The 19,075-nt window shown below is 39.6% G+C and overlaps 1 protein-coding gene across 2 annotated transcripts in view; it reads right to left on the reverse strand.

The window, feature by feature from the left end:
- Nucleotides 1-3,181: 3,181 nt before the first annotated feature.
- Rassf6 (Ras association domain family member 6) overlaps nt 3,182-19,075 on the reverse strand; it is a 62,675-nt gene continuing 46,781 nt past the window's right edge. For both annotated transcript variants that reach the window (XM_017800729.2, XM_029568549.1), the window contains exons 5-11: nt 13,629-13,726; nt 10,480-10,664; nt 7,070-7,171; nt 6,688-6,739; nt 4,143-4,261; nt 3,946-4,043; nt 3,182-3,851 (exon numbers count right to left, since the gene is read on the reverse strand). In XM_017800729.2, coding sequence (XP_017656218.1) covers nt 3,776-3,851; nt 3,946-4,043; nt 4,143-4,261; nt 6,688-6,739; nt 7,070-7,171; nt 10,480-10,664; nt 13,629-13,726 — 730 coding nt within the window. In that variant the 3' untranslated portion in view covers nt 3,182-3,775. The remainder of the gene's footprint in view (nt 3,852-3,945; nt 4,044-4,142; nt 4,262-6,687; nt 6,740-7,069; nt 7,172-10,479; nt 10,665-13,628; nt 13,727-19,075) is intronic.

Raw genomic sequence — 19,075 nt, forward strand, 5'->3', positions numbered from 1 at the left:
CAGCTGGTTTGGAACGCACTTATGTAGGCCAGGCTGACCTCAAATTCACAGAGGTTAGCCTGTCTCTGCCTCCGGAGTGCTTTTTAAAATCTTTTTACTTAAAAAATTTTATTGAATTTTTGCAATTTTTAAAGAATATAATTTGATGGTACTTAGATCCCCTCCCCCATCCTCATCTCCCCCCACTGCTCTGGCCCAATTCAATGTACTCCACTATATGTGCAAATATGACCTATAGAGTCTGATTTGTCGTCCTTACTGTAAGTCCATCCACTAGGACCTGGTCAACCTACCAAGAGTTCCATCCCGGTAAACTGTCTCTCCTCCCAGCAGCCATCAGTTGCTAAAAGTCCCTTAGATTGGAATTCCTTATCCACTTCCCCATGTCTATGCTGGGATTTTGTCTGGTTTGAGCTTCCGTAGGACTTGTGCCTGCTGTCATCGTTGCTGTGAGTTCATATGAGTAACCGACCAGCTGTGTGGAAAACTGTTTCCTTGTGGTCATCCACTACCTTTGGCTCTTATGACCTTTTTGCCCCCTCTTCCACAATGATCCCTGAGCCTTGGGAAGCAGAGGTTTGAAATAGGTGTCCTATCTGGAGATAAGCAGTCTGCAGCCTCTGGTTCTCTGCAAACTGGCCAGTTGTGAGTTTCTGTTAGTCACCATCTTCTGCCTAAGGCAACTTTTCTGGTGAGAGTTGAGAGATGCATTCATCCTATGTGTAGAGTTCCACAACTGAGCACTGGGTTTGGTGCTGGTATGGTGCACCACCATACCAGGCTTTTTTGATAACTTTTACATGATACATTTTTCTCTTTCTTGATTTAAAAAGTAATATGCTCATTGAACAATATATAGACTATATAATAAATATAGAAAGATTAGAGAAACAAGAATCATGTCATTCTACTATCTGTACATTACCCATTTTTGGTTTGTGAGTATATATACAAATAGTAGTGTGCACAACTAAATATACAAATAAATCTCATGGATGAATATTTTGTAATATTTACACATATATTCTTAGATACATAAGAAGAATTTAGCCCTATAATTAAAACATAATTCTAAAGTAACATTCTGAGTAAGTCTTTCTTTTCCTTTTTAATCTTTTTTTTTTTTTTGCCGATTTTTGAACAAAAAAAAAATAGTCTTTTTACTTCATTTTTTCACAAAAAATATTGAGGAAGTCTTTGTATCTCTGGTAATTTCCATATGATAAAATCCTATAAAGAGAATTAAAGGGTAAATTTTCATACTAACTTGGCTTCAAGAAAAATTATCTCCATTTGTGTTTCCATCAGTTGTTGGAGCCCAGATCATCATGTTTCGATAGTAGTTTAATTTTTGCTAACAGAGTTTTTGTTTTACTGATATGATAGTTACTATTTTCTCAGCCCAAATTCAGTTTGTGACCAGCGCTGTAAAAATGAGAGGTAGGCCTTTTTAACTACCTTTGCAGCATGCACTTGCGCGATGCCAGAGTTTGCCAGCAGACAGTGCAGGGGAAGAGGTCTTCCGTATGCTAACAGGCCAGTATCCTGGACACTGGACTTTTCCTTCATGACTGCATCCAGGGGTTTCTCCAGTGCTAGTGCATGGTGAGGTGTAGCTCTACCCAGCGTTTCTTCCCCGACCTGCTTCTCCGGTTTTTGGCTCAGGTAATGATGGCATAACCCGGAGCTCAGGGCAGGCCGAATCTTTAGCCCAAGTCGCTGTCTACAATTTTCCCTTCACATTTGTGCACACTCAAGGGCTGCGTGGGGCTGGCTATCTAATGAGCCTCTTGCCTGACCTATGACCCCATCCATATCATAGATTTATAATAGATCCGTAGGAAAAAAGACCACTCCAACTCTCGGTTCAGTAGCACCTACAGCACCAGCCTTAAGTCTGTCTTTATGAGTGCCGAGTCCCTCTGCTCACTAACCCTGGCTGGTCCACACTCCACAAATTGCTGGACAGGTGCAGCCCAGGTCTGGCCTGCGTGGCCCATAGACTATCTATCTAGTGGACTGGATCTGCACCTTCCCCAGGGAATGCAGAATTCTCCATTCGAATTTTTGTTTCTAGGTTCTCTCCCTCAGTCTTGGGGTTCCCCTTCGAGTTCTCTTTCCATCTTTATTGTTACTGTCTGTCCTATCATAGCTTAATAAAGTCTTTATGCTAAACTCCCCCTGCTTAAGTTCCTGTGTGATTTCTCAGTACTGATTACACATTGATGGACACAGGTGATCACAGCTGAAACACATTTTTCATAGTTAATAGCTATTTGCATTTTCTCTTCTGTGATTTTTCTTTCCATATGTCTACTGTCTTCTTTTCTTTTTCCATGCAAGGCATGGTGAATTTTATATGCATTTTGTAAACTTCATAAATACATATCTTGCATATATACATATGTTTTGCTTTTTTTATTTTTGAGACAGGGCCTTACTCTGCAGCACATGTTGGCCTGGAACTGGCTGTGTAGTCTGATCTGGCCTTGAATTTGTAGAAATCTTCCTGCCTTGGCCTCCTGACTGCTAGGATTACAGGAATGTGCCACCATGCCTGGCTAGATTTGCAATATATAATAATCTTTTTGCAATTTTTTAATGAGAGGAAAACATTCTTATTAATCAATAGGTAAAGAATTAGAAATGTAAGCCTTTGTTTCACTCAGAAAGGGAGATTTCCTTGGCTGTTTCCATGGCCACAGTATACTTAAAGTGCTACCCAGTTCAGATTTTGGTGATACTGAAAATAGCTTTTTATTAAAATTCTTCACATTTTAATGTTAATAATGCAACCTTACTTGTTAGCACAGGTAATTTGATTGATTTAAGATAAAAAATGCAAATGGAAGTAGTTTAGGAAATAGATCATGGTATAAAATTCAATTTTAATACAGAATTCATAAATAAAATCACATAGTATTTCTTTTCAAGTGGGCTTAGCAGATCTGTACACACCTTGAGAGTCTCCAGACTATCCCACAAGAATACTGCAATACCCTGGGTGAGCTACAGCAACTTTGCTGCATCCATTGTAACCACTCAGCAGCAACTACATATTTGTGGTCAAGTCTTGTTTGACCTACCCCATATCACGTTTGTTTTCAAAAAGAAAGAACATGAATACAACTAATTTTTAAAAGCTTAGAAACTGGAAGTCATCAGTTGAAGAGAGAGAGAGAGAGAAAGAGAGAGAGAGAGAGAGAGAAGCAAATGGAGGGTCTAGATTGAAAAAATTAAAATTTAGATTTCTTTATATGTAGAGTCCAAAATCTTTTTATTCCCAATGGACAAAAAGCTCTGGTATTACAGTTAAAAACCATCAATTATATAAATATGTTTTTAAATTGTATGAGGATGCCAGAGTATTTGCAGAGCTGTGAAACACAGCCACACTCAGATCCATGGTGGTGTAAGAATGTGCTTGTCGATGGCCAGAGCCGGAAGTTTTTAATTCCCATCATCTCTGAGTCAGTTGATGGTGCAGTTCTCTTGAGAGTGCAAGCTTAAAGAACTCTAAACTGTATGATATGAGAAGAGGCCACTGAAATCTGAGTTCATTACTTGATTCACTGTAAAAGATATTTGGAATACACAGTATCCGAGCTTCTTTCAGTTACTGAAACTAAGTTTAATCCTGTTTTAGTCCAAGTCTGAAGTGGCGTTAACCTCATCATTTCAAAGAGAAACAAGCTGATTGGCATTCAATTTTCTATAGCTTTGGGGTCATATATATTTGAATGCTGAGGTGGGCTAGCAGTAGAGGCCTTTGCTGCTAAACTTCTGTCTCTGTTTTCATCACTTGTTTACTTTGAAGACATTTCAGTATAAGGGTCCTTTCAGCACTGAATCTGAAACGGGAGAGGAAGAGTGTTAAAAACGGGATACCTGTAGCACATGGGATCCAATAAAGATCAAATACCCAGGTGCATGCTCTTGACTGACTTTGCTGCTATTCTTTCAATCTCTCTTTTCTCTTCTTCATTTAATCTTTGAAGAATGGATTCCAAGAGAGAAAAGTGAAAGTTAATGTATTGAGCCACCTAAGAAAGAAAAAAACAAAAAAGAAAACAGAGCGTATTACATAAGGAGTGCTGAGGCAGAAGGGAAGGTGCAGAAACGGAGGGTGACGGTGCTCATACATTACTGCTAATTTCTTCTTCATCTTTATCCATGAGGAAAATTCGAGCATTGTTTTTGGATGGTCCTTGTATGAGTCTCTGCAGTAGTGGAATATCTGTTCTCTGTAGTCTTCTCTGTTCTGCAAATAAAAAAGAATCAACCACACAAAGGAATTAATACTGGGAAGAGAAAAAAGGAGATGGATTTGTCAGTTTTTGTCTTTCTTTTGCTAGTTTTGGAAATAATAGGGCCCGGAAATAACTCATTCAAAAAGAAAAGAAAAAAAGTGGAATAGTGTCCCCTTACCCATGGGGGAATCTGTTCTAAGACCTCAGGGGACACGTCAAACTGCAGATGGTATTGAATCCTATACCTATATGTATGTATGTTTTTCCTATACATACATACCTATGATAAAGTTTAATTTATAAATTAGTCACAGAGAGTAACATTACAAATAATAAAATAGACCAGCTATCACAACACATTCTAATAAAAATGTCGGCATCACTGCTTTTAGTACTTTGAGGCCATTACTTAAAAAAAAAAAAGTGTTATTTGATAACTAAGAGGGTACTAAGGGACTAGTGGAGAATAGGGTCCCCATTGTGGATATGGAGGACAAAGGGATGATTCACATCCAGGGAGGAGCAAGGAAAGATGCACGAGAGTTCACTCTACTCAGAATGGTACACAATTTAAAACCTATGAGTTGTTCATTTCTGCAGAAGTCTATTAAATATTTTTGAACTATGATTGACCCTGGGCATCTGAAACCATCAAGAGTGAAACTGCAGATAAGGGGGGAATTACTTTAAATTGAAATTAAAAATTTTACATAGCCAGGTGTGTACACGCCTTTAATCCCAGCACTCGGGAGGCAGAGGCAGGTGGATCTCTGTGAGTTCAAGGCCAGCCTGGTCTACATAGTGAGTTCCAGGTCAGCTGGGGCTACAGGGAGACCCTGTCTCAAAAAGACCAAAAAAAAAAAATTTTTTTTTTTTACATAAACTGCAAGTGAACTTCTTTTTTCTTAACATATGGTTTGCTTAATAGTTCTAAAAATTCAATTTTATTTTTGGTTAGACTGTTTAGAAAATTCTCTAGTCCTACCTAGTAAGCAACATACCTTAATTCTTTGTAATTTTTACTAATTTATTCATTCAACAAATATTTATTTCCAACTTCATTTAATATAGTCCATTTTTATTGTTCTTGAGGTCCAAACCTTGTAATTATCCTTAACGCCTCTCCCTTTGCACTCAATTCCTGGTTACCCCAAGAATTGGAATATCCATGTAGAAGTTTGTGAAAATAGTCCTTTTCATTTATCTGAGGGTCTCACACATTCAGTCATGAAAACATGATAAAGAAAATTTGGTATATTCCCAGAACTTCAAGTTTTTAAAAGATAAAAGAAATAATTCCTACAATGAATATCCCCAACACAAAAGTACTCCTGGCTTTTTGTCAAAATAGTTTCACATCTGGGGTTTCATTTTATGGAAGTGAAGAATAAAGAGAAAGCCCACACGATCTGTACATTTATCTTTTCTCTCTCCTCTTGCCTCACTTCCTTCCTCAGAACAGCCAAATCTGTTCTCATCCCTGGATTAGATTTATTTCTGCTTCAATTCCAATTCAGTGTTCACTGATTTAATTCCTCTGCCATTTCTGAAGCGACAGGGAACATTCACAGTTTTGTTCTTCTCCTTAGCCCAGCAAAATCCTCTTTTGACCTTTAAGTCTAATGCTAACTTGGTTTCGTCTCCTCAGTTTGTTCCATTGTTGACATTCCAAAGCCTGCTTCTTGCTTTATGATCTTGCTTTATGACCATCTGGAATTATTATTGAAAACATATATTCCTGGACCACCCCACCAAATTCAGAACACAGTCTATATGGAGAGAGACGAGAGAGAGAGAGAGAGAGAGAGAGAGAGAGAGAGAGAATCATATTCCCAGTGGGTCAGACCCAGTGAGGAGTAAGAAAAGGCAAATTAACAAGTCAGAGAGAAGTTGCATGCAGCCACACGATGACCCTAAGAGCCAGAGCAAGGAGGGAAAGGCAGAAAGGAAGTGCAGTGAACAGACACAGTGCCCAAGCGCTCCTGGAGAACCCTCCCTGGATTCCTAAGGGCTCTGATCTCCATGCAGACAACTTCCTGTCTGGCAAACAAGCAAACACTTTTGTATTATAAACTCTTTGAAGATATTTTATTCTTAGATTATCTTTCTCTGAAATTGCTGAATATGTATTATAGTCTAGATCCATTTCTCCAGGCTAGAAGTATAGCTCAGTGGTAAAGTGTGTGTTTAGCTTGCTTGAGTCCCTGCTCCAAAAGTCTGCAACAGACAAACAGTAAACAACAACAAACCCAGATTCCCAGCACCAAAACAATCAGCAAACAGCAACAATAATAATAAACAATCATTTTCCTCCCTCCTTTTTCCTTATTCTTTTTCTTTTCTTTCCTTTTTTTTTGACTTGCTCTTCTCCCTTGTTTGTGGGCAGAAAGCTGTAATACACTGGAGCCAGGTACAAAGACTGATCACATTTTCTTACCTCCGGTTGCAAAAATAATGTAAAGAGCAAAATCCTGAGGGCTATTCTCAATCTGTCAATGCAAAATATGAACAAATGTGATTATTTGTTTCTGTATGATGTTCCCCAAGCCAACCAGACCCAAATTCTGCACCAATGTCCTCATTTGTCCTTTTCACTTTCAGACACTAACTATTCAGTATTTAGTATTCAGACACTAAGTATTGATCCGAGGGGAATCATGTGACTTCCCAGGGGGTGGTTGATCTGAAGGAAAGATCTCTTAGAGGTGAACAGGATTTTGATTTACATGTCCACAGGTCTTCCTCAGAAGAGTGCATTTCTGTGTCTCAGTTACATGACAGTCAAGATACTTTTAGCTCAATTTAGTGATAAAGATTACCTTAAACTTTTGGAGAAGTTGTTTTATTACTTCTTCTGTTCTCATGTTACTATTTATTCTGACTTTAGTTTCTGATCCAAAGGCTGGGGTGAAAATAGATGTCTAGAACAAAAGCAAAAAAAAATCATATGAATCCTTGAAAGCATATCAGACTAGCAATTGTTCTTATCTTGAACCTAAAGTGGGAGAATAATTTAAGTCCTAAAAATGATATGACTCCAAAGGATGTCATAGAATTCTCAAGCAGACATTGATTTAATAATTATGTGCATAATAAAAATAAATATTGTATAAAATCTATTCTAAACCTTTTGTAAATATTAATAGACAATTCTAATAGCAAGAAGTAAAAATATAATTTAAAATTTTATGATAAAAATGTTATCTGTTTAAATAAGAAAGAAACAATATTGGGTGGAGACTCTGAAGCAGGTAACGGATGGTGTGTGCTACCTCAGGACACTCATCCTGAGAGAAACAACTGTGTGCACAGAGCATGAAAGGGGGAAAAGGTTTATTCATTGGGTGACAGAAAGAAAGAATGAAATGTATATTTAAAAATAGAAAGAGTATTAAGTAAAGCTTTGTTTTCTTAAGATTCATTGATATGTGCAACCTCAAAGTATCTCAAGACTTGGTAAAAATATGGTGGGTTCAGACGTAGACATGAATAGGTTTTGAGGTAGCTCATGGGAATGTAGACAGATGAACTCTTAAACAGGGAGATCAGTGAATAAACATATTTTGTGTTTGTATATAAGTTAGAAAAACCCTTAATATGTAGGTAAGTTTCTGTGAAGGCATATAGAGAATGCCTGGGCCAGACTTTGGCAAGAATGAGAAGATTCAGTTTTTTGTCAGCGTGAATGAGCCACTCTGTGACCCTAAGGCACAGAGCTTATGTGCTTGACGGCGGCCTGGAGTACGGTATGTTCATCCTGCACCAAGCTGATGTGAGGGTGTTGGATATGTGGTTGGATGTTGTGTATGTAAAGACACTTCACAGAGTCACAATACCACTGGGTTGGGATTCAGGAGACCTAGGTTCTAGTATGTACTAACTGTAGCTTTATCAGCTCACTTAAGATCTTGAGTGCCCAATGATTTCATATTAACATACAAGAGAAGGGTCAGAGGCCCCTCAGGAGCCTTTCTGGAGCCCTAATATGTAATGTATTTGGAAGCACAGTTTTCAGAGATGTATATTAAAATCACATTCTTGTATTAGCCAAAATACACAATAGAACCCATGCCATAATCCATATATATGTTATAAGTATATAATCCACATATATAAATATATAAAATGCACATATATAACAATCATTTATTGCTTTATGTATAGAAAAACATTGCCAATCAAGTCATAGTCATCATAATTTACCTCTAAAAATCAGTCTAATCCTTCAATGTGGTTGCTAATCTACAGTGTATCAAAATTGGCAGTAAGTGATGAATGTATCTTGCAACACACACCAACTTATAGAACATATCACCGAAGTTCTTAGGTGGCCATCACTGCACACTCATTGCGAGAGTGCTTTGGGTTTTGCTTTTCATTTATTTTTTTGTTTCTGTTGTTTTCTTCTAGTCATTAAACTGCAGTGAATGACATTTGTAGAAAAGACCTGCCATCAGATGGAGCTCATTCAATCAATAATACAGTTCCCATGAACACAGCTCTTCCTTTGTGTCAGGTCCTGTGCACAGGGCTAGGCCCATGTTTCCTTTATTCCCAAGCTACCTTGTAAAGCATGAAGGGACTAAGACTGAGAGACTGAGTCTTAGTTTTTAACTTTGTCAGGTACCAGATTCCATCATACAGCCACAGTGCAGGGCCACATTCATTCTCAGCATGTGACATACATCTTCAAGCCACTCATTTAGAGAAATATCAGCCTTTCCCTCTTTAACACAAGTGAACACACAAGATGGTAACATGTGGACTAATTCTGAGGGGAGGACAAGACTGAGAGACTGAGTCTTAGTTTTTAATTTTGTCAGGTACCAGATTCCATCATACAGCCACAGTACAGGGCCACATTCATTCTCAGCATGTGACATACATCTTCAAGCCACTCATTTAGAGAAATATCAGCCTTTCCCTCTTTAACACAAGTGAACACACAAGATGGTAACATGTGGACTAATTCTGAGGGGAGGAACAAATCAGGTGATTGCAGGTCTGTGGGGGCTGTCAGTGCTACTTTATATAGCTAGAGGGATAATTCTTGAAAATTAAAAATAACTAATTTGGACAAAGAACTAAGAAGGAATTTCCAAATTATATTATTATACTACTAATACCTCCCAAGGTGGAAAGAAGACATGATGCAGAAAACCCTATAGGAAAAAGTCCACAGAGAAACAAGTTAGCATTTCTCATTACAGGACTCAGAACATGCTGGGCACTATGTAAGTGTTTCTTAAGTATTTGTCAAATGATTATATGAATAATTAATAAAATATACAACATGCAGTCTTTCAATTCCGGAAGTGTGATGATACATCTTCAAAAGCAAATTGCCTTTAAATATTACAGAAAGGCAAGTGTAAATTTTACAAATATTAGCAAGGAAATCAGAATGCAAATTTTACCTAAAGTCTAGCCACACTTGCATAAACATTTTGCATATGAGTGTAGGATATGAATGGAAATATGCAACATGGGAAGTTTGATCTGGTGACATCCATAGGTTCTGGCTGAAGGTGACTTTCCTTTAGTTTAAATGTCAGTGTCCTTTAAACCATATTCAATTGGAACCCTTCTGTTATTCTGGCTTGTTATTTGGTTTGTTTTGTTGGTTTACCTGCCCAAGCTTTGCACCCCAAGCTGGCAGAGACCTCATCTGACTCATCTGCATATTTCAAATGCTTGTCTCTCTGCCCAGCACGTAGGAGGAGTTCACCTCTCACAATGGTTAACAACCTGAATTCTGGAGCAAAGCAAATGTGGGTTAAAGTTTAGAAGTATTATTAAAAGCAGTGTGACCTAAGAGAAATTGCTCAATGTCTCTAAAGAAGATAAAATAATGGTACCTACCTCAGAGCATAGTTTTAATGGTTAATAAGATAACATTAAAAATCTGTTTAAAATTAGATATGATAGCACGGGTCTGTAATTCCAGGCCTTGGGAAGTGGAGGAAGGAGGATGGAGAGTTTGAGGCCAGCCTGCAAATTCCTGGTAAACATAGGTTACATACTGAAAATTTGTATTTAAAAAAAAAAATCTAAAGAAACAAACAAGAACCTATTTAAAATTTAGCTTACTAGTTAGCACATAGGAAGTGATCAATGAGTGTGAGATATCTACTGCCATTGCTGATACTGTCTTAAATCTATAAGTGGAATGAAATGCTATCGTTAGTGAGTAGAAACGCTATTTCACATTCATGGAATCGTAGCTCACCTCATGGTTGTAGAAGTGTCCGTTAATGGAGGCCCTATGGCTCTGCCTGTCTTTTCTGTCCATCACTGGAGCCTTCATCCTTTTCCTCACCAGAGCTGCTTCACTCATGGTTCTGTAGAGCAATGGGGATTCTGGCTCTTCCTCTGCGTACGGCTTCAGAGTGCTGCTGTGATAAGATAAATAGTCTGGGAAGAATAAAGATCACAAGCCCATATCATTTAGCTGCCTATCTTCTTGCATCTTAGGGAGACTGGTATGCTTTGATTAACGTTAGGCATACTGTTCTTTCCTGGCAATTTACATGCATTATAGCATACTGCTGGGCTATATATTTACTTATTAGATGCTGTCTAGGATTGGTCAGACAGCAAATTCTGCCACTGAATTATGTTTAACGATCAAAGTGATCACGTTTGGGGTTTGCATTTTTTCAATCTTTTTTTTTGGGGGAGGGTAAATTATACAGAATTTCAGCATGTAAGAGGTGGGAAAAATCTGGCTATCAATCTGGTCTCATACAGGTAAGATTAAAAATACGGTGAGGGGCTAGAGAGATAGCTCAGTGGTTAAAAGCACTGGCAGCTCTTGAAGAGAACCCAGGTTCGGTTTCCAGGACCCACATGGTGGCTGACAACCATCTGTAACTCCAGTTCCAAGGAATCTACTGCCCCTTTCTGGTCTCTGTGAGCATTGCCCACATATGGTACACTTATACACATGGAAGTAAACACTCATACACACACATAAAACATAAATAAAATTTAAAAACATGGTAGGCTGAAGTGGGTTTTACATGAGCACAGTGCTTCTAAGCAATGGAAACAGCACCGGATCTCTATTTTGTCTTGATTCCAAGCTTATTAGACTTTCCTAAGCAAATGGACTTTGGGCCTTAGTTTACCTATAAAACTACCGAAACACTTGAGAAGTCATTCCTATGGTATGCAGAGCTTTGGGCTAGTGCCTCAGAACATTCCAAGTGTTTATTTACTTATTTTTTATTTTTGAGACAGCATCTCATGTAGCTTAAGCTGACCTCAATCTCACTATGAACCTTGAACTCCATTCTCCTGCCTCCATCTCCCAAGTGCTGTTAAGCCTTTTCTAAATATTTTGTTAATTTTAAAATTTTATGTGTATGAGTGTATTGCCTGCATGCATGTAAATGCACCCATGTCATGTAATACCTGCAGAGGTCAGAAAAGGGCATCGGATTCCCTAGAACTGGAGTTAGAGATGGTTGTTAGCTGCCATGTGGGTGCTGAGAGCTGAACCTGAGTCTTCAGCAAGAGCAGCCAGTGCTCGTAACTGCTAGTCATCTCTCCATCCCAGGAGCTTATGGAGATAGAGAGCAGAGGAAGCAGAGAATGGTTTAAACTAAAAATAGAAACTAAACACTAGGCACTGTTAGTAAATGTTGAAGTTAATGCTGGTAGTCTGAACCCGGCTTGGCAATATCATGGCCTCAGCCCAAGAACATGAAGCTTACCACTCTGTTTCCTAGTTTTAGTCATTAACTACTTCTTGGATCTCTCTACATAATACAAGATGTCATGCCTGGCACTCGACAGTCTTCGTAAATTGCTGCTACCAATGTCACTATCACTACTGCTATTATTTTCACATCATCCTTATTACAATAAGCGAATGTCCCATGACACGTGTCCTATATAGCTTTAGTGTCAACACTAGTGTCAACACCTGGGTTGAGGGAGACTCAATCGGGGAATTGCCTCTATTGGACTGGCCTGTGGCCATGTCTGAAGGGCATCTTCTTGATGAGTGATGTGGGAGGGCCCAGGCCACTGTGGGTGGTGCCACCCCTGGGCAGGTGGGCCTGTGTTGCATAAGAAAGCAAGCTGAACAGGGACCAGAGGAGCAAGCCAGTAAGCAGCGTTCCTCCATGGCCTGTGCTCCAGCTCCTGCCTCCAAGTCCCTGCCCTGAGTTTCTACCTTGGGCTCCCTGATGAACTACAACCTGGGAGATGTAAGCTGAATAAACCCTTTCCTCCCCAAGTTGGTAGTGGTCAGAGTGTTTTGTCACAGCAATGGAGAAACAAACTAGGACAACACAGGAGCTGACCTTTTTCACTGGATTGTCAGGTTTGACAGGAGACCTTTTTATGTTTCGGTAGATTTCTCTTCTAAAAAATTAGAGGGGGTTGGCAAAATGCCTTCTTTGTAAGTATGAGGATCCTCGGCACCCACCCCCATGTTTAAAAAAAGCCCTTAAGTGTTGGTATGGGTCTTTAGTTTCAGTGCAGATAAGGTGGAGGCAGGAGGAACCCTAGCACTCACTAGTCAGCGCTCACTAGCCAGGCAGCCCAGCTATAGGACAGCTATAGGTTAATTGAGAAACCCTCTAAAAAATAATGTGGAAAGCAGTTAAGAAAATAGCTGACTTTGACCTCTTTCCTCCATTTGCACTCATGGCGCACCCATGTCTGTGCAACCACACCAAGACATATACACACACATTTAGAATAACTGTCAAAATAAAAACAACTGCAGTATAGTTGCCTCTTTCTAAGGCATACATATTTAACTATGTATCAACTAATGAAATCGCGCATCTTCTAAAATGCTATGGGATTAGTTGTAATGGGCTTGCCTAATACCTGTAGCTAATGAGAATAATAAATATCTAATCCAAAGCTGGGCATGGTGGCACACACCTTTAGTCCCAGTACTGTACTTGAGAGGCAGAGGCAGGCAGATCTCTGTGAGTTCAAAGACCAGCCTGGTCTACATAGTTCCAGACCAGCTGGGGCTACAGGGAGACCCTGTCTCAAAAAGACAAAAAACAAAACAAAACAACCCCCCACCCCCCAAAAAAAACCCCAGAACAAACAAACAAACAAAAACCAAATAAGTATCTAATCTATGGGAAAAGTCTTGAACAATTTTATGGATAAAAACTTCATTCAAATCATTTGGCTTACCCATTCGAATAAAGTTAGGTGACTATATGCAGACTTTAAAAAAGTTGATGCAGTTTTATACAGCAAAGTAAGGCTCCAACCATCACATGAGCAATGTAGTGACTAGGCTACTATGCTTACTAGTGCTGTGTAAGAGGAAAACATTCAAAAGTCATGTTCGTGTTGATTTAAAAAAAATCTCCACATTAATAAGGCTTTGATACTGACCTTCCTGGGAATTCCTTCCTTCGGACACTGGGATTTGGGTTCTGTCCAGCTCACTAATATGATAAAGATCATCAAACTCCCCCCAGCGAGTCATTCTCCTAAAAAGTGACAAATCTTGTGAGAATAATTCCCTGTGCATTGAGGTGTGTGATAGTTCTCAGATTTACAATATTGATATTGTAACTGTGGGACTCTGTAGGTAGACATATTATCCAAATTTATAACAAATTTATAATGATAGGAAAATTATGGTCATACCAGAGTGATCAATGTGTATTTTAAACATACCCTGTAGTTTGGGGAATGTATTTTGCCATGTTAGCACAAGGTTATATAAATTCTGTAGAATGCATATGCAAATATAATTAATAGGAACCAATGTAAGGTGTTATAGAGGTGTTTTACAATATTTTTGGAGAGTTTAAATATGAAAGTGCCCATCCCACTAATTCGTATCAAATACTCACAGTACTGAAAGGACTATGTAAAGTGACTCTAACATGATAAAACATGGCCTAGACTGCTATAGAAATGCAGGTTACAAAGAGGAAACATATGAAGAACTTCTGTAGAAAGTTATGATTTAATATGGAATACTAATGCATCTCAAAGCAACTCCAGTGCCCAGAATAAATAAAATATGACAACTGTTTATTTAGCAGCAGACTGACATGCATTTTTGTTTTATTTATCTGGTTGTAAACAAGTTACTTAACCTCTCTCAGGCTCTGAGTCCTCATCTATGAAATGGGAATAACATAATATGTGACAGGATTTCACAAGTTAATTCATGTAATATTCTTGAAATAATGCTTTGAACCTAGACAAGCACTCAGTGTGTATCTAAATATCACCAGAACCACCCTCATCTCCACTCACTTCATCATCACGATGATCACTGCATCACTTTATCCACATTCATTTCACAGTGGGTCAGGCACAACTGGGGGTTCAAGACACTATTATTTATGGGAAGAGTTTTAGTTTTACTTTTGGTCTTTTCCATAAAATCCATTATATTATAAATTCAGAATATTTACATCTAAGGAACTTGTGACCTTAGCTCTACCAAAACATCATGGATGGGAAAACATATTATTAATATTTATTAATTGTAGTCAGTGTGAAAACAAAAAACATCATTTCTTCCTTGGTCTTTGAATTCTTCTAAAAGTCTTTTACTACGGACACGAAAATTTTTTGGTAGTTTGGTGGTGTCACATAAACAAGGGGTTCAAACATGACTGAATTTGTTCAGTTTTGTCTCTTTTCCTATCTGCCATCGATTGATGAAATAAAAAACAAGTACTTTCCAGCTCAGGATTATATTACTTTGGAATCCCTCTGACTAAGCTTAAGGGCAGTTACTCATAATTTCAAGGGAGAACTTGTTAGAGCTTTAATATTGAAAAGTTGAACTTGTCCAAACATGGAAATGTTTGTGTTGCTCTGGCCAAACATCAGGAAGTATGCCATGGGTAAATTCAACTCTGGAGAGGTTTTCTAATGAGTTGCAAAATAACACTGAGGTAGAAAGTTGATAGACAAACAGAACGGAATCATTTCCCTACCATAATGTAAGCAAAACCCTCAACATTATTGGTGCAATTCAAATGTACACCTGTTCACGTCCTGTTCAAATGTACACCTGTTCATGTCTCGGTCTTCATCTCATTCTGCCATGGCTTATCTAAAACATGCCAATGACGACTTCAAAATGATTAAAAATAGAAATGAAACCAGTGCAAGCAAAACTAACCCCAATGATGCTCTTCTTTTCTGTTTTTAATGAAAAATTTCTGAAAGGAAACATTTAGGTCCAGATATGAAAGATCAAATCCTTCCTATGAAATCATTTCCATACAGAATCACAAGTGGTCAGCTCAAACAAACTGATGGATGTTTTAAGCCTGTACCATTCCTGTTCATGGGTACTTCCTCAGAGTGATTCATTTCTAATATACTTTAAACAAACGAGCACGAAAAGGCTGATTATTTTCTCAAAGGGTGAACTGGAAGACAGGACTGTGGTCTTTCTTGCAGCCGAGCACACACAGTCCCAGTCCTTCACTGTACACTATGCCACTGGAGACAGCAAGTCTGTACTCCCGAGGGAACAGGGACATCAAATTCTGCCCACAGATGCCCAATTTGGGAAAAGGAAAATCGGAGAAGTTTTCAAATGAGGGAATGGTCAATTTCTTTACGAAATTTAGTTAAGGCTCAGAATTTAAATGAGTCACCTGAAGGGAGACAGCCAGAGGGAGGTGTCTAAGATTGGACTGAAACAGAATAAACAGTACCTAAGGTTGTCTGTGTACCATCAGTGAGCCAGAGACCAAGGAAAGCCACTCCATTGTGTTGTGCCTTCGTGCTTGAAAGCTTAGCTGATTTGTGTTGCATCTGCTTGACTAATTAATCACAACCAAATGTTACTGTCTTGCTTGTGTGTGTGTGTGTGTGTGTGTGTGAGAGAGAGAGAGAGAGAGAGAGAGAGAGAGACAGACAGAGAGACAGAGAAAGAGAGACAGAGACAGAGACACAGGGACATGGTCTCCATCTATATATAAGAGGAGGGGTCTCGTCTCAATAATTCTTACCCATTAGAAAGATCTGACACACTGCAAGAACATCTAGTGTTCTAGTAAGTTGTGCTGGATAACTTCAGTTGTCAGTTTGACACACCTAGGTGAAGGGAACTTCAGTTGAGTAATTTCCCCCATTGGTCTGTAGCCATGTCTGTGGAGAATTTTCTTGACTGTTGAGTGATGTGGGAGGGCCCAAGCCCACTATGGATGGTGTCATCCCTGGGCAGGTTGTCCAGGCTTGTATAAAAAAGCAAGCTGAGCACTGGCCAGAGGAGCAAGCCAGTAAGCACTGTATCTCCATAATGAGAAACAACTCCTACTTGCTTCCCAGGTGTTATGAATGTGAACTATACCCCTACAGGCTCATGTGTTTGAACACCTGGACCCCAATGAGCAGTGCTGTTTAGGAGGTTTTGGAATCTTTGAGACTGTGGCCTAGCTAGCAGAGTTAGATCACTGGGGATAGGCCCTGAAAATGGTATCCGTCTCTGGTTCTGGTCAGGAATCTCTGCTTCCTGATTTGTCAAGATACGAACAACCATGCCCCAAGCGCCCACTCCCATGGACTGAGTTCTTACAGCTACCAAGCCTTCCCCACCACAATGACTCTGAAATTGTATGCCCAAATGAACCTCTCCTTCCTTAAGCTGCTTCTGTCAAGCATTTGGCTACAGTGATGAGAAGAGTATACATCAGCAACGTTTCCAATGAAAAATGCAAATCGCTTTCATAAAAGATGTGCCACGAGGATATTTTATAACCTGCTACATATATGGATGAACATCATCAGTATCACATTGTCCACCTGGGTTCTTGAAACTCACCCAAAGCTTTAGAATTGCTAGAAACAAGTATTTTGAGTCTGAGAAATTAAAATGTATCTTCAGAGAGCTATTAAAATGCTGATGGCTCAGTGTGACAGAACAAGCACATTCTTTCCATCTCCTTCACATATTTCTTTAATGTTTCAAACTTAACTAAGTTTTAATGAGCCCCAAAGAATGAGAATATGCTAAAAGGAGTTGTCTGCTCAGAGAACTATGCCACAAATTCTTAGGTAAATGTGAAGTATGATTGCTAATTGTGTGAATTCATATCTCACATCTCGCATAGTTTTTTTTTTTTTTGGTATTTTTGAGACAAGGTCTCCCTGTAGCTCCAGCTGGTCTGAACTTGCTATGTAGACCAGGCTGGCCTTGAACTCACAGATATCCACCTGCCTCTGCCTCCTGAGTGCTGAGATTAAAGGCATGCACCATCACGCCCGGCTTTAATCGCTCTTTTTACACAGTACTTCTGGTCACTTAACTCAGCCTAATTAGTCCTCTAGTACCTGGAGGTGAGGGATGCTGGCTTCCTGAGGTTGCTTGAGACTGTTGTTCTTCTTGGATTCTTTCATAAGCATTGGATCCCAGGGCCATTGGCAGTCCTTCACTCAGAAGTGGCAGATAGAGTCAAATAATTCAGGTGTAATTTAACTATAGGTTTCTTGGGACTTCATTTGATTCTGTCTGTTGTCTATCTACCTACTTTCCCATCATCTCCTTCCTTCTCTCCCTCCCTCCCTCCCTCCTTCCCTCCCCCTTCTCTTCTCTTCTCTTCTCTTCTCTTCTCTTCTCTTCTCTTCTCTTCTCTCTTCCCCCCCCCACTGCTTAGAATGATTATTGGGATCTTATAACCATCATAGTATCCTGCTCACTGCATTGTGTTTCCTGAAAGGAAGATGCCACACAGACACTTTTTCCTTGACCAAAGTTCAGTGACGCCCTCCATGCTAGGGGCTTGGTGACGTGCTTCCAGTTTCCAGTAGTTTAGTGCCTATTTTAATTTTTTAAAAAGATTTATTTTATTTTTCATTATGTGTATGTATGTGTGTAGGTTTGCACGTGTAAATGCAGGTATCTCTGGAAGCCAGAAGAAGGCATTGGATCTCCTGGAGCTGGAGTTATAGGCAGTTGTGAATCATGCAGTGTAGGTGCTGGGAACTGAACTCTGGTCTTCTGCAAGAGTAGTATGTGCTCTTAACTGCTGAGCTGTCTCTCCAGACTGAGACAGGTCTTACCATATAATCCAGGCTGGACTCAAACTCTTGATCTTTCTGCTCTTATATAAAAGATCATATAGATGCTTGCCACCAAGCCTGCTTGTCACTGGCTTTTCCCTGGGGTGTAGTGGCCTGGTGGCTGACAGACAAGTCTCTCATTGTTTTTTATATTTATGCATCTTTACCTCTGGATAGTGAACTCTCTCACCTAGCTTTGGACTTTAAACAGCTACCTGATGAGCTAGCTGTGAGGTTGACACTAACCCATGGGTCTAGAGCTGGGCCAGAGCAGATAAAGGCTCATTTTCAGAACCAACTTGGTGATCACTATGAACTTTCTCCTCCTCCCTTTCTTCCCTGTGAAAAAAATGTGCTTTGCTATTGTGTTCTGAGAACTATCTCAGCGGCCCTGGGTCCCGGACATTTCCTGAGATAAAGCCTGGGTATTGGCTCTAGGGAAGAGAAAGGTACAGTGGAGGGGATGATTTGATCAGTGGGAAGATTTCCTAGGCCAGGCCATCTTGGGCAGATGAAGATCTTGTCTCCTGCAGAGTAGGGTTTGGTAGCTTTGCTGGGCTCCCTCCACTGGGTCTGGACCTTCTGAGGAGTGTAGGGGCTACTACGCCTGAAGACAGGGGCTGCAGCCCAAGACACCAGCACTCTTAAGGCGCTGGCAGTGGAGTTAGATGGGGCTGTGGTTGGAGAAGCAACTGGTCTGGATAAAAGTCCAGAGTTTGAGATTCTTGTCTTGGTTGCCAGTCCAAGATCACCTGCTCTATGAACTTGGTTATGCCACTCAATTTCTTTGCACATCA

The sequence above is a fragment of the Nannospalax galili genome, unplaced genomic scaffold (assembly GCF_000622305.1).
Source record: "Nannospalax galili isolate Female #2095 unplaced genomic scaffold, S.galili_v1.0 scaffold800, whole genome shotgun sequence".
NCBI lineage: Eukaryota > Metazoa > Chordata > Mammalia > Rodentia > Spalacidae > Nannospalax > Nannospalax galili.